We start from the raw sequence: 24829 nt of genomic DNA, 5'->3' as shown, positions 1-24829 counted from the left end.
ATGTTTGGGTATGCTATAGCATAGAGAGATTTGCTACCAGAGGGTGCTACTACAGGTTTGTTACCATTATAGTCAAAGACATTATTGCTTGTCCAAAAAGCCCACTGTTTCTCATCTTCTGGTATATTCTAGGGATTAGTCTTGATCTTGTGCCATCTCATACAGACTGCAAGCAGACCAGCCACTGCAACCGCCCCTGTAGCAGTATAGAAGATATTCTGCACCGCCTGAGCCATCATCGTATAGACTTCCATCGTCACTGGAGTAGGTAAAGACTCCATAACTTCCGGTGGCAGAGACCCCTGCGCAATCTCTGCCACCTGGGCCTCGCTCAGTTTGCCGTGCAGATGCTGCAGTCCAGCACGCACCCGCATGTTCAACAGCGAGCCGCCAAGAACGAGCCCCAGCGTCCCGCCAAGCAGCTGCATCATCAACGCGATGGAGACTGTCAGGGGTTGGAGATGCTCTGCCACCCAGCTCTGAGAGAACACCACTGCCAGCGTCTGGGCCGTGCCGAACCCGAACCCCGATATCATGGTCAGGAGAGACGCCTTGACGCGGGACGTGCTCTGGTCCAGCGTCGTCAACAACGCACTCCCCACCAAGGCCAGCGTCACGCCCGTCAGGATGATGGTGTTCGCATACGTCACGAACTCGGTGCTGACGCCCGTCGCGAGGCTCGCAACCCCTGACGTAATGAAGAACGCCAACAGGCAGACACCCGTATCGAACGAGGAGAGCCCGTGGACAGACTGATGGTATCTAGGTTAGTATCTCAATGCGCATAAACCAAGGATGTGGTGTGAGTGGCGTACCTGGAAGTATGTCGAAAGATAATAGTACACGCCGTACATGGCAAACATGGTGAAGAACCCGAATCCTAGTAGCAGGGACATATCTCTGCTGAATATGCCGCGAGGCAAGAGTCTGTCGTCAGGATGGCAATGCGTACGCTGCTGGAGTATGAATATCGGCAAGGTCACCGTAAACAGCGCGAATAATACGATAACGGGCGTCGAGTCCCACCGTCCACTCTGCGTCGCCATCTGCAAAGCGAGCAAGAGGCAGATACTGCAGACGAGGAAGAGACCGAACCCCAGGAAGTCGAAACGGCGCAGGTGTTGCCAGACCGACAAATGGTCAGTTGGCCGAGCTGGTTGCTGAAAGGGGTATATGAAGACCATCGACATGACGGCGCCGAAGATGGTCAGGGCGAAGACCCAGCGGTAGTCGATGTTGGTCTCGAAGAATCCGCCCAGGAGCGACCCGAAGGCGAGGCTCATGACGTCCACACCGACGCAGCCGGCCATGTACAGCGGTCTTTCGTTCGGGGAGGTGATGCATATGAGGATCGTGGCGCAGAGCGGGAAGCCCAGCGCAATGCCGAGGCCGGTGATGACTCGACCTATGATGAATATTGAAGCCGAGTTGGCTACAATGCACAGTATCGAGCCAACTGGACAAAAAGGGCCTCATCAGTAATCCGAAAGGCGAAGGCCTGGCCCAGTGACAACTCACCAATAAGCAACATGCCGTCAATAACCACAAGCATACGCGTATTGGCCACTGCGGCGAGTCGTCCGAATCCTATCGCCAGGCATGCTTGAGGGAAGAAGTATGCAGCGCTGAACCAGGCGATGAGACCGAGGGCATCAAATTTGCGACTGAGAGCCGGGACGATGGTTGCTATATCAGACGCCTGAGTCAGATGGGGCCCATCACTCATATCTTGCTTGATCGGGGATTGGTTTCATACTTATCACCGAGTCGTCAAATCCCTTTCTACAGAGACGAATATAAGTAAGCATGGTAACTCGCTGGAGTGGTTGTGGAAAAGAGTAAGTGCTTACGAAGAACCAAGCTATCAAAATACCGATGAAAACCAATCTTCGTCTACTGTCCTTGTAAAGTGGTAGTGTCTCCTCCTCTCTTGGTTGTAACTTCTCTTCAAACGAAATATCTTCCAGTGTGACCGCTCGTTGGCACAGGGGGCTTGGAAAGCCGCTGTTGTCCATGGTCGAGGGAGTCGAGGGGGTCACCGTGGCCCTAGCAGCTGAGTTCTCCTCGATTCGGTGGGAGGTAGTGTGAGGAGCTCCAATTAAGGAGGCATTGGCAGATTGAGTGGTTGCCATTATACTTTCGGATGTCGACAAGGGGGCCAAACAACACTCGGTTGCAGTACTCCCAAAGTCACAGGGGGTGAGGCAGTACATATACTTACCTGACATGTTCTTACATGCTCACTGCCTGAGCCCTTCTGGCAAACGAAAAGGATAATTGAGTTTCGGTTTCTCTTATTGATCAATCTAGTCTCGAGTCGATATGAAGATTACACTGAAAAGGGGGAGCAGGATCATATGCTAAACTGTACCCTCAGGCATGTTTGTCACGGAGGGCCGGGATCGGAATAGGGAGGCTGCCGAGCAAACAGAGAAATATCACATTTCCATGCATCCGATATTATCGCTGAGCAAACACCGCATGCTTGGAAGCGCCGTGATGGTACAGAAAAGAGCCGCTAAGGCTGGCTACATCTTGCGCTAGTGAAAACACATGAGAGCCCGAGCATTTGTGGCACATCAGCAATAGGTAAACATAAGCAAACCGCAGAGGCTCAAATCCGCTTGTGGAAAGTCTTTGCGACTCAGCGTCACCCAACTTTGGCCCAGATCACGTTGTCCTAGTCATGAAAATGATTGGATGCATGATGAAGCTCTGCGATAGATGATCATGAGTAAGGATATTGCCGTATCATGTTCATGATTTTACACTTGCTAATTGGAAAAGGTGTCTCTGGTGGTGGGATCGAACTTGTTCTGGATCAAGAGCCGAGCCCTGTCCTCTATAATTCCGTGTATGAGTCCTCTGGGTTCGATGTTCTACTACACGAGGCTTTATCGTTTCGGTAGTTCCGAAGAAGAGTTCTAGATGCCAACTGGATTAAAATCTGACACATCCGAACCAAAAAAGAAGCTGCCGACATGTCTACGCCACACAGGTACACAATCACCATTCCGTAAGCCTGTCACACGAAAACATCATGTCTTGTGAGAGCGAGCCAGATATCTGGTGATGACAAGCGAACCTTGTCAATGATTGGCTTCGCGGACGTTTCCCGCTGGTGGAACTGCATATTCGGGGAAACAGGCAACATGGAGATGTGCCTGGTTCCTCGATGGTGCTGGCTAGTTCGAATACCCGGTGCGAGCTGTCTACGACGCTCTGTACTCCAAAGGTAAGTGATACGCAGGATCGATCATCCGATCTTGCAGTTTTTGGAGGAGATGTGATGCGTTACACTGCTGCCACTTTGTCCGAAATTGTGGTTTCACCACCTACTTGTGCGGCCACCCAGTTTGGCGAGTTTCTACATCTGGATGACCGCAGGAACGGTAACGTGTTTGTCATGCTGGCTAATATGCATTCGGATGTTGGCAGGCAAGGACTAGACCGACTGCGTTGTTTGTCAGAGGGAGAGACGCGGGTTGAAAGTGGGATGTTATAGAGCCCGTGTCGTGTTATGAAGCCTGTGATACAACATCTATATCTTGAGATACGTAAGTTTACCCATTTCCAAAAGAGGACGATAGTACTGGACAGACGGTTAGGGAGGTAATAACCACACACCACAATTTGAGTCAAGAAAGTGGAAGGAGTAATAAATACGATACGAAAAGATAGAATGCTATCTATCTAACCTTTCGGGCAAGCCAGGTCACCATCAAGCTTGGTTGGAAGTGAGGTACGCCGGAAACAAATACAGCGTCATCAATAAAAGGAAAGTTCATTGGGGCTGGCACTCATACCCTTTTGGATGTTGCTTATTGAGACTATTACTCGACCGGACAATTTCTAAGACCTGAAATAATGGAGACGGCATCCATTATATGACCCGAGAGCTTCATAGTTGCGCCCGAAGATGTTGACAAATGTGCACTCATAAAGCCAAGTAATCCTTACCCTACCTACAGAAACTTAACTTGTCTATAAGATACCAAGGACTTGATTTCAGAGGCTGGAGCTTCCTGAGTGGCTAGGGAATCAGAGATTGGGTCAGTATATAAGATGTGGGGACTTTTATGGCCTTGTGGGATATAGACAAAAGAGAACTTGCCTATAAGTACTGTATAGTGAAACTAGTTGGCCGGATCCGGGACTGATCAGCCCTTTGGGACAGTTAATTTGGCTAATAGGGGCCCTGTGGTTCTCGTATTCTAGAAATGTCTAATAGAATTAACGTTGTCATGGTCTCTTTACTCTTTAGGTGAGTGTTTACGATATTGAAAGACATACGATGGGAGAATCGTCTCAAGTTCACCTTGTCGCTCAAAACCTGGCCATGGATTCGTCCACCATTTTCTTACTCTTCCTATAAACGAGAGGGAGAAAGGCTATTAGAATAAATTATTAGTTTCAGACTTTACTCGCCATTTGTTGCTCGAAAGTTATCTTATGTAGTCAACGGGGCGTACACCTTGGAAACGTGGATCATTAAGATTTATCTAGGATATAGTATATATGATCGAGTGCGTTCACGGAAGAACTTCTACATCTAGGGTGTTCTATTCTCGTCCATGCCCTGGGTCCCGTGTTTCCCCTATATACGTCTATTAGGAGTTTGAATTAGGAACCAAATGCTGTGTTCAGTCGTTGCCAGCTTTACCTGCCATAGCGTGATTAATATGATCTTTGACCTCGCGGTTTCCCTGGTCCCCGTGCCACCCTATTTCCAGAAGAAAACATTAACACAAACCCAAGGGGACTCATGTGGCTGTTGATCATAGGGTTGTTTGCAAGTAAAGCAACTCCCAAGCGGTCGCCTTGATAAATATAGCGATTACGCGACAGCATACTTTTATACATGTTTGATAGCGTCTGGGTAATCTTGTTCTTCCGTCTGGCCAGCGTGATTTGGCTTCGAAAAGCTGCCTATCTGACATTTGACTCGACCTGGAACGCGCCTCCGAGCATCGTCCTCGACGAGATGGAAGTAAATGTGGCATCCAGCCGCCCATGTGCCCATGTGCCCATGTGCTGGCCGGTGCTGACGTTGAGAGTGGACCGGGTCTTAGTGACTTGGGAGGTTATGATTGCGTGGGAGCCGCGCTATTTGCTCGATGAAGGCGACTCCCGGCGCAAGCCTCGTTCTAGCCACAGCACCATCTGACAACTACACCGGGAGTTACTGACCAGAAGACTATCTCCCCGATCCTGTCGATTCGGTTGGTCGATCTAGCTGCGGAGTACGACGTTTCCATTGAGGGCGAGGAGAAGAAGCAGGCCAAGTAGTTGTTATAGTATCTAGTAATTATAAAGTAACTCTTGAGGAAGACCCCTTCATCTTACCGTTTGGCAAATCATGCAATACTGTGTATCGACTATGTCCATCTACAGGGTATACCCTAGCCTGCAGAGCCACCATCCACCAATAGGAAGAGAGTCGCCAAAGAAGTCTAGCAACTGCTAAGACAGTAATCAAAGCTTAGTTAAACTACCAAATCCAGCATGAACCAACCTCGATGCTTTTCAGACACCTCAGACACAAGCATGACTGGCTACGATATCGAGTGATCGTCACCATGTATACCCAAAGCAGATGACGGACCGCGACGAAGCGCTTGCGAGTTGTCGTATCGCTCCGATGGCCCACTAGCGCCAAGGACCCCCATGTCCAATGACGCACAAGAGGCATGGGAATCTCACCTCACCTCAATTCCCCAAGGCCCTTACATGAAAACTCCTTCTCAGCATGTATCGCCACTCCTTGCGACACCTCGCCAATTGCGCCAGAGAAATCTGGTGACACCCCCTTGGATAAGCAGCGATGGCCACCGTCCCTCTCTGGCCGCGCGCCCTCAAGCATGTCTCGCTCACGCCCTACCTGTGGCTCTTCCCGCTCGTCGCGGGCATCTCGTGGTTCACCACCATCAGCATCCTGCTGGCCCGCTGGCTCGCCCTGGGCCAGCCGCGCTACCCGGGCCAGGTGAACCCGGACGTGCCCTTCATCAGCGACATCGCGGCCTTCACCCTCAAGCCCGTCTTCGTGGCCGGCTGCACCGTGACCGGGCTCGGCTTCGCGGGCACCGTGTTCGCCGTGCACCACGTGCGCTACGCGCGCGCCTTCTACGGCCTCGTCGACGACGTCGCCTGGCGCCAGAATACGAGCGTCTTGGCGCTGGTCGCGGGCCTCGCCGCGGCGGTGCTGCTGTTCTTCTTGAGCATCTTCGACACCGTTGATGCTCATGTGCGCCACCAGTACTTGCTCATGGGCACATTCGGCGGGCTCGGGTTGAGCGCCGTGTTGACGGCCGCGGTCTGGTGGGACCAGACTTGGGGCCCTGCTAAGTTTTCCGGATTGCGTAGATGGTTGGTACTTCCCCAGAGGCGTCCTATCCTGGTCACGTACAGCGAGAAGACGAAGCTAGGCTAACATCGTGAGGCAGGTGTCTCATTAATACGGGTTTGATGGCTTGTCAAGTCCTGATTGGTTTATCGTTTGTTGTTCTGATGTACTCGGGTCGATATAGACCTGCAGGATTCCTGGAATGGACCTTGACGTATCTGGGTTCTTTCTGGCTATTGTCATTTGTTGGATACACAAGGTAAGCGTTGACGTTCTGATACTACATGGTATAAATGATTGTCAATACTAATGTCGAGATACTCAGGTTTCGGAAGGGCATTGACCCCAAACTCCCGGAGACATGGAACGGCGACCACTTCTTGCTTAGTGGTGTGAAGTACCGCAGCGTCCTACGAGTTCAGTACGAACCCTAGATCGTGAAGTCGATGAAGGCTGTATAAAGTTCGCCAAAACATCATGACCGAGATGGTGGACATCTGGTTAGGGCGTGCCGGTCGATATCTGCACTCCTCCAGTACAACAGTCGCCATCAAATCAGGACCAGCAGATTGGTTTCATGTTTGCTCGCTGCTGTCCATCCTTTAGAGTAGGTGTCAGCTTCAAGTGTCTGAAATGTAATGCTCAAGGTGGTCGTAATGTGAAGAAGCACTGAGGAGGTACATATCTCTGATTGTACCCTTCTTCTCACCCACCCAACAATAACGGTGGATTCGCTGCTCCAGGCGATTGTTCCAAGTTAGAGGTTACCATGCTCTGCAGCTGTTACCTACCAACTACCATCAGCCCTTCCATCACCATCTTCCCTCTCGATCCAATCCTGCAGCCGAGTACCCTAGGCTACGTGGAGTCATCAGTCTTTTGGTCCACTTCACGACTACCTCAGATGATTGGTTTTTGCTAGATCATCATCGTCATCATCATGGAGTCGTCTCCCACTGGACTACTCGATCTCCCTCGGGAGATCCGCGACGAGATCTATTCCCTTCTTCTATGCGACTTCCGACTCCCCAAGTCCACATCCACCAACTCCAGTGGCCATGCAATGAGGTATGGCGGCATCAAAGATCTACATCTGTCAATCTTACGTGCAAATCGACAGCTTGGCAGCGAGGCCAGGGAGATCTTCTACAAGACCAACCGATTTGTACGAGTCAGCATCGCCGTAAAAGCGCAGCATTGGCCTGATCTCTTAGCCGGTTTCGCCTCCAAGTACTTACCTTTACCCATGGTCATTCAACGTGATTCTACCATCGACGCCTGCAAGGGGTTCATCATGACATACGAGCTTTCGCAACCCAGTGCCTCGAAAGGGGACATTCCTCGACTGAGCTTCGTCATCTTCCATCGCGATCTTCACCTGTTTTGCTTCTGCTTGGAAACTGCCGCCATCAAGAACAATTACTTTTGGAAACCTACCAAGCATTCGATTACCCTCCATAACCCCTTTGCGAGCACGGACGAGTCTTACCCCACCGATCATCAACAACAGGCGTTACTCTCCCCATTCCATAAGTTCCACGGATTCCCGCACTTCTTTGTTAATGGGACGGTGAAGTCTTTTCTGGCTTCACAGACCGTGGCGCAGGCCCAGTCGCATCGGAATACTACCCTGGATGCGTACCTGGACGACCTACACGACCAGGAGCAGCTTGGACATGAGTACCTCCAACAGAACCTCTTGGGTAAGAGCTGCGAGGCTTGGGCCAACGCATGCAAGAAGATGGAATTCATCGGAAAGTCAAATTACTTCCTTTGGGTACCGATGAACTTCCTCAGGCAATGGGAGGTCAAAGTTGAGGAGCTGTTTTGTGAAATCAACGGCAAGTTATGCACGAACATCATTCGCCTCATGGAGGCTAACTTGGACGACCCTCAACTCGTCGAAGATCTCGCAGGCTCAGCCCTTGGTGGCCTCAGCCACGCGCTGTGGAAGGGAGTCTTCCCAGCCACAAATTGGAGGCCCAGTACCGAGCAGAAAGCGGACATGTTGCGACAAAAGGCCCGAGTCTACCGACTGACCGGACAGTTCCGGAAAGCGCTGAAAGAGATCAAGCAGGCTGGAGCATACTGTCCTCACGATCCCGACATTCGCGAAGAGCGTTTCACAGTGGAATGGACCCTGTATTGGGCAGATTTCACAGTTTGAGAACCAGAGTCAGCCTCCGAATCGCCTCGAGCCTTCCTCTGCCGGTTGGATACGTATTGGCCATGGTCTAGTGTGATGCTTTGAGTACTGCTCACAGGAACATCGCAAGGAGAACAAGACGGGGCTGGGGTCGGTACTGCTATGATAGGAATATGCCACGTTTGGCGATAGGTAATAGACGTGCATCCCATTGAGCCATCCTATGCTTTGATTCGGTGTTTTGGTGGTGTTCCAGTTATTACTAACGGCTAACATCTATTCCATCGTCAGTTAACACCAGAAACTGTTACGTCGCCATGTATTCGTCGTCAGCTACTCCATAAATGACCAGTCGGTGCTTATTCACCTTGAACCCCTATCAAGAACTGATATCTAGTAACTAGTACACCATCATATTGGATATGTGCCATTATCGCCACTATCTCTGCCACGACGGAAACAGGATCTCCCTCAGCTGCTCGAAATGCTGATCCAGAGAAGCCACACTCCCCACCTCCACATCATGCACCACAAGGACGTGCCGTCGCCTCTCACTTCCCGGCACCTTCGAACCGTCCTTGCCGTCCAGGCCATGCGCATTCTCCACCGCGCGCCGCCGCTGCGCATACTCGGGCTCGTGCAAGCGCCAAACCACCTTGAACCCCCGCCACGTTGGCCCGCCCGGGCCCCTCGAGGAACTCGGGGCCGTCGCTGCACTCGAAGCTGACGATGGTCTCGTTGCCGTCTCCGCCGTCCCCGTCCCCGTCGCCTTCCACGTGGCTACTACTGCTAATCCCCACCTGGAACTCCCGAAACACGCCCGTGAGCAGATCCTGCATCCGCAGCGCCGGCGGCCAGCCTGCGGGGCGCGACAGCGGCAGCCACCGCTGCGGGTGCCCGCGCGACGTCGGCATGAGCACCTCGGAGACGTGCGCGGGCGGCTGGTGCACGAGCATGCGGCGCCAGCTGGCGCGCGGGTGGCCGAAGGCGTGCGGCGCGGTCCAGAGGCGCGGCCACTGCGGGAGCTGGTAGAGGGGGTTCGCGGCGGCGCTGCGCTGGTCCGTGATCGGCGGCGAGGCCGCGAGCAGGTCCGACTTGGCCCAGACGATCTGGCGGCGGGCTGGTGGTGGGCTGGGCTGGGGCGGCGAGGGGATGTCGTCGAAGCAGAAGGGGGAAGGCTGCGGCGAGGAGCGGGTTGGGCCGGGGATCGCGGGCGGCGGCGGCGCTGTCGTCGGGGAGCAGGAAGAGCTTCCGCTGGAGGCGCGGGGAGGTCGCGATCAGGTCGCGCCAGTGCTTGCTTACGCGCTGGACGGTCACGAGGAGGGTTTGCTCGTCGAGGTACAGGAGGATGGACTCGAGCAGCTCGGGGATGTTCAGTGCGCTGGGTGGTTGGGGGACCTTGTCTGCGATGGATGATTGGCTGATAGATGGCATTTTGGGTACTTCTATATGCGGCTTGATTTCCGCTCGAGGCATTGCCTCCTCGGTCTTAGGCGCTGCCTCTTTGGTTGCCATGTTGTCTTGTGTTCTTAATTTGCATTTCAGTCGAGTTATGATCCCCCTCAGGGAGGACCATTTGCTTCGCAACTTTACGAACATATCTACTTGTTGATGAGACATTGAATATAACATATACCACGATAGTATTTTGATGATTTTGGTTGATTCTTGGATCTGTCCATCTCAGAACTGGCAATGCTATGCTAGCCGTTGGCATTATTACAGTTTCATAGTCACCTTGTTGGGTAAATGTGAGCGAGAATGATTGAGGGAATAGTTTAAGCATTCAATCCTGCGGATCTCCTTTTGAGGAGCCGACCTTGGTGTCTTATTTAAAAATCCCTAGGAAGACAGTGTATTGGCCAAGATCGCATCATTTTGACTGTCGTGTTGACTGTCTCCGCTGAGGAATATGAGAAAGAGGTTGCTATTCAGCTGTGAATGTCTCGTCATCGTGACATCCCCATAAGTAATTCTTGCACATGGTGTCAATTCCAATCCTAGGTCGGATAAGTAAGTAAGCCAAGAGTTGAGAGTTGAGGCTCAGAGGGCTGACTTTTCCTGTGAGATGGTCCTTGTTGAAAGGGGGAGGCCGTGAGGCTGATTCCCCAAGCCACGCCCTCAATTCGGGCTGTGCCCCGGTGCCCGGTGAGTCCCACGCCAGCTCACCTGCCGCACCCAGGAAGGCAACAAGAGGAGGCAACCCTTGTAGGTAAGGTATGCGAACCAATGCAGAAGTCGAGACGAGGTATCTACACATGCGGTCATGTATCCCCGTAAGATCATAAAGGTGCGACTTGCCCCCAGACCGAATCCTCAGCCTCTGTTATGACTGCTGAGCCGGCCTGTCTTGGTCACCAAGAGCAACACACCCACCTCATCTACCGTTCCCTACGTACTAATCAGGGAAAATAGAGTGAGAAAATGGCAGCTCGTACAGATCCTGCGTCACAAACTCAGACGCAGATGCAGACACCTCCGCCCACACAGCCTAGCGATCGTACCAACTCATTCAGAAGCATAGGCAGGAGGCTGACGGGGAGGGATTCATTCAGGATCCCCGGGAGAGGCAGGCGCACACCCTCTTTTCAAGCACAAGCGGCGCAAGCAGCGCCAATGCCCAGGGGCCGAAGCGATATCCCCAGATCGTGTCGGTCTACAACGGCCTCACCTGGTAAAAGCTCCGTGACGACTTCCTATTGAAGAGATGGCCGGACGAGGACTTCTCTCAGGAGCCCAGTCGGAAGAAAGATCATTGGCAATTCGAAACCCCTGAAGATTTCACCGACGTGAGTAATCAGCCATCTCTTTGTGGAGAGGGGGGTGGTGCAGATTTTGCTGACGAAGGGCAACAGGAGGACTGGCAAACCATCAAAGGGCTTACCAAGACGAAAAACATCCCGCGGTCGCCTTCGCCAGAATCAGATTAGGCCGGCTTTTCTGGTCAGATGTTGCTGTGATGCGGGAAGAATGGGTGGGTGGCGTATCGGGCTGAAAAGGGCAGCGACTGGCCAGCGATACGCGCACTGTGTGCACTGCATATCATTGGGCATGTAGGCTCCCTCAAAACGGGTTGTTCAAGGTCGCGAGGCAGATCTCCTTGGGTATTATTGGTATTGATTGTACACTCAGTGTCGTGGCGTTTATCGAGTCGGTGCTGAATCGTCAAGATGTAACGGAATCTTCCATTACGAAACACTTCCTAGATAAATAAACAAGTGGCTCAATTGTTTTCGAACACGAGACTTAAATGTAGCAAATGACGGGGGCGCATGAATATGGGCTTACCACAAGGCATCATTGAGCCGTTTGGGACCACTGTGGCTATGCAGACCAGCTTGATTTATGCTGCATCTTCCCCCTCTCTCGTCCTCAGTACTCTACTGAAGTTTCCCACGAGTTCCCAAGTGACCGGGTCGGCACTATCTTAAAACCATGACCAATATTGAGCTGCCAGAACGCTTTCAAGCCTCGCTGCGTGATGGGCATACGTTCCCACGGAATATCATTTCATCCACCATCGATAGCCTCCCATACGCTCTTAGTGCACTAGGGGATAAGTTCGATTCGATAAAACCGACCCTTTTCGAATCGGATAAGTCACAATGGGAAGTGGTGGTTAGGGATTTCTTTCCGGCTGATGGCCGAGGTAAGAAAAAGGCCCCGAAGTGTTATATTGGCCAATTCTCACCATCTCAGCTGTTGCCAAGTGCAATGCGCGTCATCTGTCTGAATTGACAGAATTTCTCGGGGTAAATACGGACTCAAGTATCAGGCCGAACAGGATACAGGCAACAAAGAAAGATCCAAAATGTCGCTTTGTGTAAGGCTTACCAATTACTGGCATCGATCATGACACTGAAACCCCTGAGTAGGAACCTCTTTGCCGTCAGCTCGCGGGCTCCTCTTCTCCTTTCACCAGAAATTTTCGGCGAACTCCTCAGTTATCATCAAGTAATGCCGAGCATAGTGGACTTCATCTCGTTGTTTGGACCCCAGAGCCAGCCCAGCAACCTGAACTTCAGCGGGTTCAACGCACAGCCAATTGCGACCAAGCCGCTGGACGGCAAAGCAGTCGGAGGGCTCGGCCGGAGCGGCAAGCAGTACCAACTCTGCTATAATCTCAAATGCGTGAACCTTAAAACTTCCCATGCGACCGACTTCACTTTCGACGAATGGTCTGTCCGCCAAGCTGTTGTTCACCACCAGTTTGACGTGACTGGTGGAGACACTCTCTGGCTGGTCGTGAAGGGAGGGAAGGATCTTGAGCTGCAAAGGCGATTTAAGGATATGATGGGCAGTAAAGCTCCATCTGAGTGCCGCTCATTCGGGACACGAGAAGAGTCTTTTCGCTCGTCTCTCCATGCTCACCTCATGTACTGTCTCTGGGCCAGAGAGGATTGGAGGGGTATATTGGTTGGCTCGAAAGATCCGTGGATAGAGTGGTCCATCCATCATCCTTTCGAATCCACATACAGCTGATGTTTTATTTCCATTTTGTTTAGAGCTAGTCGGCCGTATGGGGTCGAGCTGTGTACGTCACTGTCCTCAAAGAGTACACGCCCCAAGACATCCAAGAACTCCAAATATGGGAGGAGGCAGCGAGCCAAGCAATAACGGCAATTGAGGGCAATATCAATGTGATCTCGGCCTTGCTGGAGTTCTATGAGGGTGTTGTCACAGACAAGAACTTCACTGTCGAAGGAGATTGCGTCGGTGAAGTGGCATCGTTTGCAGCTCAGATCAAGGCCATAAACGTCCAGTTCGTCATGGAAGTGAAGCGAACTCAAGCCCTAGTGAAGAGCGTATCGGATCGAAGGGAATTGGTAAGCCCTGTCTGAAATATGCCAAAGCTGGGCTGCCAACTGACCAACCAAATTATCTAGGTCATTCAGCACCTCCAAAGCCAGTCAGCAATCCGCATGGAGAAGGTCAGCCACAGGATGGAACGAGAGCAGACCATGATGCTCATCATTACAATCGTTACGCTCGTGTATCTGCCTGCAACTTTCGTCTCGGTAAGTTGAGATGGCAGCACAGCTTGAAATACCCGCTAACCGTAGCAGACATTTTCCAGTACGGACATCATCAAATACCAAGGCGCCGAAAATCCGGGTGGTTCGTATTCCGAGACGGCAATGATGCGATGGCTCCAGGTCACCATCCCATTGACCTTCCTCACCGGGCTTGGTGCCTGGTTTGGAAGGAAAGCGTTGCGGAGAGGGTGGGAGCAGGAGAATGAAACTCCGTATATGAGCTCTTACCTGCCACACAAGAGTCAAGGATGGCTTGATAGGATTCAGCAGTCCTTCGTGCCGCCTCGACCTTTGCTGCCTTGCAACAAGAGTTAGGGGACCACCGCATCGGTATGGCGAAGTCGTTGAAGTGTCGGGCTCGGTGCTCTCAACATGTGTGCCCCTGGGTACTTTACTGTACATGGTATGTGGTAGTATGAAGATGATTCTAAAAGTTCTTGATAGTAAAGCCTGATGGTAACTGCCGAGTCTGTGTTGTGTCATGTCCACGGGGCCCGGATTTGACCCCGAAAAGCTGACTTGAGCCTCATCGAGAGGGGAGAGGGGAATAACGATTGCGTACAGTGTAACACTGTGCAATGCTGGCGAGCGACCTATGTAGAGTAAGACAGTAATTTAAAGGCTGAAGCGGCAGGAGCCAATTGCACCCGATGAACAGCAGTGGTGGTGGCTGCCCTGCCGCGTTGACCCACCACACGTCATGTCAGTAGAAGCAGGCTGTGAGATACTTCAATGATTAGGTACAATACCTGCATCTAGGGAAGCCACGAAGCGAAAGCAGTGAGGGCGGGTAGGTAAGTAGTTGTCCGTAAATACTGCCTGCACTGCCATCACAGGAGCATTTGGCACCGGATGTGGAAGTTCGTTGGTCGTCGAGATACCTTGAAGTTGGCGATGGTGAAGGGGCTGGACACATCTGTAAAGTCGTGGGTTGAAGTGGACAAAGCATGCAGGGTTATCGACCAGAAATGAGGCTCGGTGAAAGACTCGGTATAGTGGTAGACCATCATGTACTTATGTTGGCCTTAGACTCGGGTCCTCTAGACCTGTGGTACGGCGCGCATGTTATGTGTCTTCCGCCTCCATCTCGAGCAGGTTCGCGTTCATGAAGTTCAGCGAGGCCGAGACGATGAAGTTGGCCACGGTCGCGTCCCAGTACTTATATGCCAAAGGCTTGAGAACGGAAGTTGGAGGTAACTAAGCGATGTATGGTTGATGCCACAGGCCATGCCACGGGCGGGAGGCTGCAAGACTTCGAAGACAACACAACTGCTGAGTTAAAGTGGCTGCACTACCCATCCCCCAAAGCGGTCAAGTTGCATGTACGGAATAGGGAGGACATGTGAGTAATAGGTGCCGGGCGCGCAATAGAAGGCTTCCAGTACCCGATTTCTGCAACTGTTCATCGTTGCTGCTGATTACCACATACTTCTGCTTCTGTCTCTCGTGGAGCTCAGCCAAGTTTGGATTCAACATCCAGTCTTTCTTCTGCGATAGCTGTTCACTGCGAATCTGATCGAGGTTTTGTTGTCAAGCTCGTCTCACCCTTTTCGACTGAGTCCTAATCTACCACCTTGCCTGGCTCGATACCTTGAGCCGCTTGGCATCCGCTGCATTCCTTGTCCCAAGCAACGACCGCAATGACGGGCCCCTTCTCAAAACAAGACAACGTCTCAATCCTCGACAACTTCAAGGCAAAACTAACTAGCGAATGGAAATACCGCGCTTGCCACTGGCATAATGCAAAATCCCAAGGGGGCTGTCTTCGAGCAGATAGCGAAAATGGGGAGTGGGTTACACACTGCTGCACCAAGGAATTCTACCACACAGCCGAAATAATCAAGTGGATGCGCCTGGAAGATGTTCAGACAAGGCAGACCAACCTCGCTGCGTTACTAAGTGCCGCGCAAGAGAGCGTTCATCATTTGCGCAATCAGCCTGGTCGCTTGGGAGCCGACGATTTGGGGAGGGGCGACCGGCGTTGTTACATTTTGTTTGCCATTCTACTCAATCTCGATTGCGGTTCCTTGATCCATGCTTTCCAAAGATGTGGCATCACGGACTGGAACCTCTCGAATGAGCGACTATCTAATCTTGATACGCTTAAGGAGGAGCTCCAAGGCTCTATCCCAGACGTCAACAAGCTACTCAGCAACTTCGACGATATGAGGTTCATGTTCCAGCATGTTGTAATGGACCTACATACGCCCACAGTCTACTCGGATAGGCAACGAGGCAGGTGGATCAGCCCCTTTTTGCAGACGGCAATTGATCAACAACAAAGGAGGGACAGCCAAAGTATGGCAGGTCTCGGTACAAGAACGGTTTCTATCGCTGGGACTCAAGGAGAGGTTGAAGCGCTCAGAGTACAGTGACCCTGTGTATGGAAAGGTAAAGCTTCCACGAAAGCATCGGTTGCGAAGATATCAATCCTAAGCTAATATTTGGATAGTGCTACTCAATGGCCTTGAAGACTTTCACGAGCGAAAACAAACATGTCTTCAACCGAGAGAAGCTAAACTACTCAGCAGTCAAGGGTCTAGCAGGCATGGTCCAATACTTGGGCGAGTACGAAGTTGATGAAGAGATTGACGGCCAACGGGTTGATCGCACGTGGAATCTGCTGCTAGAGTTTGGTGATCTTGATCTGGAAGAACTGTTCTTTTCCCCAAAAGACCCCCTAGCGCCTTCGAAACCATCGTTGAATTTTGGGAGGCCTTGTCCAAAGTGGCGGAAGCAGTGGATAGAATCCACAACCTAGAGGCACACCGAGGCCATGGTGACTCGGTGAGATACCATGGGTAAGCATCATCATGTGATAAACGTTTGACATAGCTGACAAGTATAGATGGCATGCCGATATCAAACCGGACAATATACTACGTTTCCATGGAGAATTCAAGCTCGCTGATCTTGGTTTTGCCAAATTCAGAATGAAAGATGAGACTGGTTTAGAGCCTAAAACCATATTGTCGGGCCTCACAGAGACTTATGGTAAGTGGCATTCCATTGTGATACGAGTTTAAAGTTAATCTAAAAATGCATTCCAAATCTAGGAGCTCCAGAGACAGACAGAAGACGCCGTGGCCGTTTTGGTGGGACCATGACAGATTACAATCAAAAGATCGATATTTGGTCACTGGGGTGTGTGTTCTCCGTCGCTGCCACATGGGTCGTACTCGGACGCCAAGGGGTGTCAGGTTACGAAAAGCTCCGTCAAACTGCCATCGGACAATTGCGCGCCTCTCAAGCCGAGAGGCAACCAAAGGCCGATGACGCTTTCCACGATGGTTACGATGTTCTCGAGGCTGTGACGGACTGGCACAACCACCTTCGAAGCTCTATACGGAAGTCAGATACGATAACCCCCAAGATTTTGGATCTCATTGATGATGAAATGCTTCGAAGGGAACCTCGGCAACGACTACCGTCAAGCGAGTTAATCCTCAAGTTTGCCGAGGATATTGCTGCTGCCAGGGGCACTCATTCCTTCCAAGCAGATCAAGGGAAGCTGACGCTGCTCAGTGATGACATCAAGAACGCCATACGCCAAGTCGAGGAAGATGCAGAGCGACTGGCTAACTTAGATGGTGAAGGTGACACGATGAAAGCTCTATTACCTCTGGACCAAGGCGTCAGCGACCGACCATCAGGCGCACTATTGGCGCACAATAGCCAACAATCTACCAGGCGTAACAAGTCGGAGCTCCTGCGACAAGCGAAGAAAAGCATGAGATTGCCTCGAAGAGACCATATTGATACATCTTCACACTTTTCATCACGGATGGGCAGGCAAAGTTTCGTCATGGCGGGGCCAACACCTGGCGGCGTTCTTACGAGCGAGTTACGACCAAGCCCTGTCCCGGAAATGCCTCTTGCACATCACCCAAGAGAACGGAGAGATAACACTTCCGACGCCTCCCTTCCACCAAGAATTGTTATTGGCGAACCTCAAGTTGAGTCGCCTGAATTATTGCCCGTCAATCGTCTCGAGAGCCAACCAAGAGTTGCCCGACCCTTGGAAGACGTAACGGCCCCTGAGCTAGAAGCCACTACTCAGGGAGTGCAAGCAGGTTCCTTGACAACGCTGGATTCCATTAAAACTCATGATGATCCTAATTTACAATTTTCCCGGGATCAATCGATGCTTGGTAACAACTCTTACATGCCCGATACACCACCCAAGAACAAAACCCGGCTCCCTTCAACAGAGGAGCCAGACGCCCTGTACATAACTACTACCTCTCCACGATCACCAAGTCGAAATGAAATGACTCCCCGCGTTACTACTGGAATCGGATTCAAGAGTCCGTCAAAACAGTTTCAGATTGATCCGAACTGGCCCATTTGCCGCCAACTTGAATCCATCCGGAAAAAGAGCATTTTCAAACATTTCCTGGGTGGAAACGACAAACACTTGAGTTCTTTTCTTGTGAACAGGGATATTGTAAGAGCTAGTCCCTTGCCAGGTACTCTGCTTTCTTTTGCTAATGATGACTCGTAACATTCTAGAAATTTGTCATTGATAACGGAGGGTCAATGAGGCCGTATTGGCCAGCCATGAGGATCACTCTCGAAACCCTCGCAAGTATGATCGGAAGACTTGATAAAGATGGACTTGATATCGAGTTTACCCCTGGAAAAGAGCATAACATCAGCAATGCTCCCACGAGAAAATTGCTAGAGAAGTTTGACAAAGCACAAGACGAAGCACTGAGACCTCAGGATCCTCTGATGACTCGTACAGATATGGCTATGATTCTCGGTCAAATCTTTATAGAGTATCTTAAGGATACCTCGAAACCCATGACGCTCATTGTTTTTACCGACGGCGTATGGGAGGGCACCTATTCCGATAAGGATGTGGAAACATCCATTGTCGAATTTCTTCGCAACGACGATATAAGGAAAAAGTTTTCCGGCCTTCGTTGGTTCAGCATTGAGTTTGTCTCCTTCGGTGAAGCAGGGGTAGAGAAACTTGAAGGCTTAGACAACGACCTTGAGAGTAAATATGGGATACAGTAAAAACCATAGGCTCCTGCTATCCCTTTATGTTGTGCTGAATCTATATAACCAGGGACGTCATCGACCACGAACGAGTGTCCGGAAATGTGTACAAGATGATATTGGGGAGTCTTAACAATTATTACGACGCCAAGCCAAGCGATACATTACCCATGAGCGACACTGCAAGTCTCTCTCCAGGGAGTCTGCATAGTTCTACTGAACCATCCATACCTGAGCGTTTGTCGAGACAGAATTCGACCTCAAAAGTCAGTCTGCTGAGCAGAATGAAAGGGAGGAATTGAGAACGAACTTCAAAAGGCTTGACCATGCCAGAACTCGGAGTACACCAAAGTGACGGGTATGAGACATTTAGTTCATGATGGATTTGCCAAATGTGAAGAGGTCAGATGGTCACCTGATGAAAATACCAGTTGTTGGACCGTTTCTCAAAGTATTCTTTGAAGCTACACCATAGATGCATTGCCGGGCGCTGCCGTTGTGCTAATTGGTGGAATTTCGCGGAGAAACATCTATCTATCGAATGATCGACTCTCAGTACGTCGAACCCCCGGTTTGATGGCGGGACATGCCTGCACCCGAAAACGTGGGATTGACAGACATGATATCGAACTTTTCCGAGCACCTTCTCACGAGTATACTTCATACCAAAGTGGCCTGAACCATGAAGCTCGCAGTTTCTTTGATCGCTTCCATCTTCGCGAGCACTGCCTCGGCCTATTGGCTGCCCGAGGCACTGGAGGGCGTCAAGACCTGTGTGGTGCCTAAAAACGCAACAGGAACCGACGATACACCCAACGTCGTGAAGACCACGGCCGAATGTGGCGATAATTCTCGTGTGGTGTTCGCGAAGGGTACTACATACAGTCTATGGACCCCGCTACAGCTCAAGTCTTTGACCAATGTCGAGTTCGTTTTCAATGGCAATGTGTCGTTGCCCGATAACGTCAGCTACGTCGAATCAGTGGTCGCTGACACCAGTATCTATCCGGGTCGCTGGATCAACTTCCAAGGCACCAATGTCACGTTGACTGGAAGCGAGGATCCGCAAGAGGGATGGTTCATTGGTATGTGGTTCAACAAGTCTATCTTGGGCACGGCTTACCAAATAGCTAGGACACGGAGAGTTGTGGTGGCCGGGCGGTGCTGCGAACAGCGTGAACAAGGGGCGACCGCACTTCTTCTCCTTGAAAGTCGAGTAAGAGAAATTACATACTAAACGGGATTATATGTCCACGAAAAACTGAGAGTCATGCAGCTATCTCAGAGCAAGACACCTGAAGGTCTGGAAGCCAGTCGCATGGGTCTTCTCGATGGGAGGCAGTCATGTGTGGATGACAGACACTCTGATCGATGCACGTTCAGACGATGGGTTCCCATTCAACACCGGTAGGCGATCACTGGTTCCCTGCTACCTGCTGCATACTAATGACTTTATTCAAGACGGCATCGACATGTCAGCAAGCCACTCCCTCATCGACGGCTTCACCATCTACAACGGCGACGACCTAATCAACGTCGCCCCGCCCACGACGAACGTCACCGTCCGCAACATGTACTCGTCCGGCGGCCACGGCATCGCCGTCTCCTGCGCCAGCGGGGCCGGGGGCGACTACCTCTTCGAGAACGCCGTAGTCGAGGACTCCCTGATCGGCGCGCGCTTCAAGGGCTCGCTCGGCACGACGTGCGACCTGCGCAACGTGACCTGGCGCAACTTCACCGTCCGCAACACGTCGTACCCGATCCACTTCATCGAGAACTACGTCGACCAGGAAAAGGGGTTGCCGCCCGGCCGTAATCTGAGTCTGGCCGCGTACGCGACGAACTTCAGGTGGGAGAACTTCGTGGGGCAGACGGGGCAGATTCTGAAGGATGGTAGCTGTATCAGCGATCCTTGTTGGAGCGCAACGCTAGGTGAGTCTCTCTTCTACCCCCAACTCGTGGTGTGTGTCATTAGGCTAATAACCATTGCAGGGGAGAGTACCGATAAAGGCATCTATCTGCTCTGTGCCGATGGAGAACACTGCAAGGACTTCCACTTCAGTAACATAGATCTCAAGGCTTATGTAAGTATAAGGGTTGCCTGTCTATCCCAAAAGATCATGGAGGGAGTGCCGCGTCGCTAACCATATAATCAACACAGGATGGAAAACCGGCCGAGATGGAATGCACTGGCCTGAATGGAATATCGGGTATGGGTATTGCATGTACCAACAGCACCATTGTCATGTCTTGAATGTGAAAGAATCCAATTGTGCTCTCGTCCTTCCAGGACATGGCGGTCTAATTACAGCAGCGTGCCGACTAGTCTATTTATCTAAATGTATAATCTTACAGTCTATCAAAAGAACCTCCAAATCGAATCCGGGCCCTTCGTCTTCTTGAACCCACTGTACCATTTACACAGGGGGTACAGTATCGCCAAGGCAGTTGCCCACAGGCCCCAGTATATCCAGATGTTTTCTACCACTAAAGCGGGCTGGCCCGTAAATGGGTCCGTCTCGCCCGTCTCGCGGCCGAAAAACCGCGCGAGGACGGCACCAGCAGAGAATAAGATGAGTTGGTGGACGATGTAGAAGAACAGGGCCGAAGTGCCGTAGGTAAGGAGGATGGTGAAGCGTTTGGTGACGCCAGACGGCAGGGCGCCAAATAGCGCGAGCAGGGAAAGATTGACCGACATGGTGTAGGCAACGAATGCGACATCGGGCGGGTACTTGATGACGTAGAAGAACGAAGGGACGGAAGCCAAGTAGGGATTTCTATCAGGGTGGGCGATGTGCTCGGGCATGTGGAGGCAGCCTTCGGACAAGTTGCCAAAACGGAAGATTCTCGTGAAGGCAAAGAGAAGGAAGAAAGCCAGAGCGACCAAAAGGGTCGACGAGTTGAGCCGGGCGGGAGATAAGGGGCGGACCTGGACGAGGCGGCCGTACAGCAGCCCCATGATGGCGAAGGAGAGCCAGGCCATGGGGGGAAACACCGACATGATACGGCCCGACATGATGGGCCAGAACCAGATGTCCACTATCGGGTTTCCGGGGGCTGTCATATCCTGGGTGGTGCTGAATTTCTCTGTTTGGCAATGCCCATGGGTGGGAGACAGCCAGATGTTCCACCATGCAGTGACGACCGCAAGGGCCACGAGGATGCCGTTGCTGAAATGCCAGGAGATGGCGATGGCGCGAGTCGATGCCTTATCGCTATTTCGGATGCCCTCCAAGCTGCTAACGAGCAACGGCGTTGTCTCGCCGCTCTCATGGTTTCTCTTGAAGTAGTCTTTGAGGCATTGGGTCGTGGCTGTCTCGATCTTGTCGAGGAGGAGCCACAAGACACCTGCGAAAACGTAGTCAATGGCCAGAGCGAACAGTACGGCGTTGAGGAACCAGATCTTTCCTCCGGTGAATACGACCCCCATCAACACCGTGATGAGGGTCAAAACGGCCGCGCGGATGACGAAGTGACGGAGCATCTGGTATGTCGACCAGCCCAGTCGCGTGCGTGACCGTCCGAAGTACACGACCCCCATGCCCAAAAGGAAGGTGAAACCGGGGGCGCAGAGGTGAGTAAAGGTTCTGATGATGTAGCCGATAGGACGATTCCATTCAGAGACCGGCGTGCTGTCGCCCTCCGATTCATGCGCTTGTCCATGGTCCCAAGACCGTATGGCCACGACGGCATGATCCATAGCCATCAGGACCATGAGCGTACCCCGTAGCAAATCGGGGGCAAGCACTCGAGTTATGCTTGCCGGGGGCGCGGAGGTCTTCAACGCGTTGCCATTGCTCGATGGTGCAGTACCATTATTAGCAGCTCCATTGGGATTTTCGCTGTCATGGTTGACAGACAGTGCGTTTTCCACAGCTGCCGAGGACTCGAAGTTGGTCTCCTGGAGGGCCCGGTCCCGACGCGCTTCTACGCGGCCTAACGTATCGTCGTTTGTCGCCATACCGGCAGATATGCAATACTCACGACAGCCTTTCAGAAGGAAGAAACAGACAGGACGGGTATATATAATATGGTTGAAAAGTGATTCATTCTGAGGCAGCGAACTTACGGCTTCTTCGGTGATTTCAAAGCAAGGCAGGTTACGTAACGCTAGCGACCTAGAGTGGCCCGAACGCATCCCTGCAGGGGGCGTTCAGGTATTTCAGGTAAGAGCTAACAGAAGCCATCGTCTTGAAATTAGGCAGCCCGTGGTATTATGGGCTGGCTCGGACTCCGGTCAGCGCTACGCAGTAAAGCCAACGCTGCGTTTGCTGGGACGCTCTCCTGGTGGGTGTCACATTGTCAGCGTGGCGTGGCAACTGGTGATTGCTCACCAGAGTCCTGTCGCCTATGATATGCTTCTGGCATTGGAGCGCTGGTAGCAGATTCAGGATGGTAGCTCTGATGTCAAGAAAACCGTATGAAAGTTCACTGAATAGTGGTGCAGACAGGCTCTGCCGACGAGGAAATCTAAAAATTGGAGGGTGCTGTTCTTTAATCAATGCTTCCCCAGATTCCCGGCGTGATGCAGCTAAGCCGCATCGCACCGCACCCACTAGCTATGACCGGCTATCTCCGGCTTTGAAGCTCCCAAGCTTCCAAGAGCTTCCCCCTCCGTCGTGACCTCGGCCAACCTTCAATTGCCAACGACCAGCAGCTTAACAAGAGACTAGCGACGAACCTATACCGGCCGAAGAACCACTCCTCGGCCGCGATGAACTCACGATGGCTTCCGTACGACCCATGATCCAACTCGCCGCCCGCCAACGGGTGGCTTTGCGCGCCCCCTCCCTACGATGCTATGCGACAGCCTCCGACGTCAAGAATCCGCGACCGGCCTCCAACAACCACATACGACTTATCGAAGTCGGGCCGCGGGATGGCCTCCAGAATGAGAAGAAGTCCATCTCGAGAGAGACCAAGATCGAATTGATCAACAGGCTGGCGAAAGCCGGCCTGACCACGGTCGAGGCGGGCTCTTTCGTCTCCCCGAAATGGGTACCTCAGGTATGGCCAGCACCAACCACACTCTCCGCCTGCGTGGAGCCCGCATCTTACTAACCGTACTACGCAGATGGATGGCTCGAGTGAGATTATGAAGCATCTCCTTGGGCAGCGAATCTCGGCCCCTACACCCGTCACCTATTCCTTTCTCGCACCGAATGTGAAAGGCCTCGAGAATGCCAAGGCAATCCTCGAAGAGCACGCCGGGTCGTACTTGACGCAAGCCGAAACCCTCGCTGGGACAGACAAGACTGGCAAGCCAGCAGTGGAGCTGGCCGTCTTTGCCGCCGCGACCGAGACCTTTTCCCAGAAGAACCTCAACTGCGACATCGCGACTTCCCTTGAGCGGTTTGCACCGGTGATCCAAGGGGCCAAGAACATGGGTCTGCGCGCTCGCGCCTATATCTCGGTCGTCCTGGGCTGTCCCTTCGAGGGCTACGACGTCGACCCTCACAAGGTCGCGGAGATTGCTACGTCTCTACTGGAGATGGGCGCCGACGAGATCTCGCTCGGCGACACGACGGGCATGGGCACGGCGCCCCGCACGCAGGAGCTCCTGCGCTGCATGGCGGCGGCGGGCATCCGCAACGAGGACATCGCGATGCACTTCCACGACACGTACGGCCAGGCGCTGGTGAACACGGCCATCTCGCTCGAGCACGGCATCCGGACCTTTGACAGCTCGGTGGGCGGGCTCGGCGGCTGCCCCTACAGCCCCGGGGCCACGGGAAACGTGGCGACGGAGAACATGGTCTACTTCCTGGAAAGCCTCGGCATGGACACCGGCGTCAGCCTGGATGCGGTCGCGGACATTGGCGACTGGATCACCAGGGAGATTGGCAAGCCCAACGATTCCGCTGTTGGCAAGGCTGTTTTGGGCGCGCGTAGAAATGCCACCTCGAAGACTGTCTAAGTATATATGCATAGCTAAGCCACCCGATTTACAAAGAAATGCACATTAAACATCATAGTCGTCATCTCCACAATTCTTGTGATCGTGGCCTAGCTGATGAGGTACCGTCACCTAAACCACATGTCCGCGAGCAGTCGGATCAAAACACGAGTTTGGCTTGTAAATATACCTGCCATTTCCCAATGATTAGGTAGGGACATGAGGGAACTGCTGCGACAACTTATGCATACGTAGCTGTAAAGCTCCATATATTCCGTGACTACCGTTTTGGCTGTTGTCTTCTGGTGGTTTATATGACGCTACTGGTAGAGCTACAGCTACATGCACCTAGCTACCAACACGGTAACACACAACCCTGTAAGTTAACATATATAAAACAT

General features: G+C 52.2%; 9 protein-coding genes across 9 annotated transcripts; 6 read left to right on the top strand and 3 right to left on the bottom strand.

Annotated features, from left to right (window-relative positions):
• Positions 1–128: 128 nt before the first annotated feature.
• On the bottom strand, positions 129–1726 carry PG997_000985 (MFS general substrate transporter; the record flags this gene model as incomplete). The annotated part of the gene is made up of 3 exons (XM_066805300.1): positions 129–752; positions 816–1456; positions 1519–1726. 3 exons carry the CDS (start codon positions 1724–1726, stop codon positions 129–131), a joined length of 1473 nt encoding a protein of 490 aa, XP_066675073.1.
• A 4098-nt stretch (positions 1727–5824) lies between these two features.
• Positions 5825–6777, top strand: PG997_000984 (uncharacterized protein; the record flags this gene model as incomplete). The annotated part of the gene is made up of 3 exons (XM_066805299.1): positions 5825–6366; positions 6444–6602; positions 6669–6777. 3 exons carry the CDS (start codon positions 5825–5827, stop codon positions 6775–6777), a joined length of 810 nt encoding a protein of 269 aa, XP_066675072.1.
• A 506-nt stretch (positions 6778–7283) lies between these two features.
• PG997_000983 (uncharacterized protein) lies at positions 7284–8510 on the top strand (the record flags this gene model as incomplete). The annotated part of the gene is made up of 1 exon (XM_066805298.1): positions 7284–8510. One exon carries the CDS (start codon positions 7284–7286, stop codon positions 8508–8510), a length of 1227 nt encoding a protein of 408 aa, XP_066675071.1.
• Positions 8511–9278: 768 nt separating this feature from the next.
• PG997_000982 (uncharacterized protein) lies at positions 9279–10004 on the bottom strand (the record flags this gene model as incomplete). The annotated part of the gene is made up of 1 exon (XM_066805297.1): positions 9279–10004. One exon carries the CDS (start codon positions 10002–10004, stop codon positions 9279–9281), a length of 726 nt encoding a protein of 241 aa, XP_066675070.1.
• Positions 10005–12341: 2337 nt separating this feature from the next.
• Positions 12342–13840, top strand: PG997_000981 (uncharacterized protein; the record flags this gene model as incomplete). The annotated part of the gene is made up of 4 exons (XM_066805296.1): positions 12342–12905; positions 13001–13315; positions 13376–13507; positions 13556–13840. The coding sequence occupies 4 exons, from the start codon at positions 12342–12344 to the stop codon at positions 13838–13840; spliced, it is 1296 nt and encodes a 431-aa protein (XP_066675069.1).
• Positions 13841–15165: 1325 nt separating this feature from the next.
• Positions 15166–18550, top strand: PG997_000980 (uncharacterized protein; the record flags this gene model as incomplete). The annotated part of the gene is made up of 6 exons (XM_066805295.1): positions 15166–15891; positions 15978–16156; positions 16201–16326; positions 16374–16519; positions 16582–17972; positions 18038–18550. 6 exons carry the CDS (start codon positions 15166–15168, stop codon positions 18548–18550), a joined length of 3081 nt encoding a protein of 1026 aa, XP_066675068.1.
• Positions 18551–19214: 664 nt separating this feature from the next.
• On the top strand, positions 19215–20786 carry PG997_000979 (pectin lyase-like protein; the record flags this gene model as incomplete). Its single annotated transcript, XM_066805294.1, has 5 exons — positions 19215–19617; positions 19667–19748; positions 19809–19939; positions 19994–20616; positions 20694–20786. 5 exons carry the CDS (start codon positions 19215–19217, stop codon positions 20784–20786), a joined length of 1332 nt encoding a protein of 443 aa, XP_066675067.1.
• A 105-nt stretch (positions 20787–20891) lies between these two features.
• Positions 20892–22493, bottom strand: PG997_000978 (uncharacterized protein; the record flags this gene model as incomplete). Its single annotated transcript, XM_066805293.1, has 1 exon — positions 20892–22493. The coding sequence occupies one exon, from the start codon at positions 22491–22493 to the stop codon at positions 20892–20894; it is 1602 nt and encodes a 533-aa protein (XP_066675066.1).
• Positions 22494–23257: 764 nt separating this feature from the next.
• On the top strand, positions 23258–24449 carry PG997_000977 (hydroxymethylglutaryl-CoA lyase; the record flags this gene model as incomplete). The annotated part of the gene is made up of 2 exons (XM_066805292.1): positions 23258–23539; positions 23607–24449. 2 exons carry the CDS (start codon positions 23258–23260, stop codon positions 24447–24449), a joined length of 1125 nt encoding a protein of 374 aa, XP_066675065.1.
• Between the last annotated feature and the right edge of the window lie 380 nt (positions 24450–24829).

The sequence above is a fragment of the Apiospora hydei genome, assembly GCF_038363865.1.
Source record: "Apiospora hydei strain CBS 114990 chromosome Unknown utg000002l_segment0_segment0, whole genome shotgun sequence".
NCBI classification, from domain to species: Eukaryota; Fungi; Ascomycota; class Sordariomycetes; order Amphisphaeriales; family Apiosporaceae; genus Apiospora; species Apiospora hydei.
Note: the sequence above shows the minus strand (reverse complement) of the source record. Positions and strands in the feature narration are given on the sequence as shown.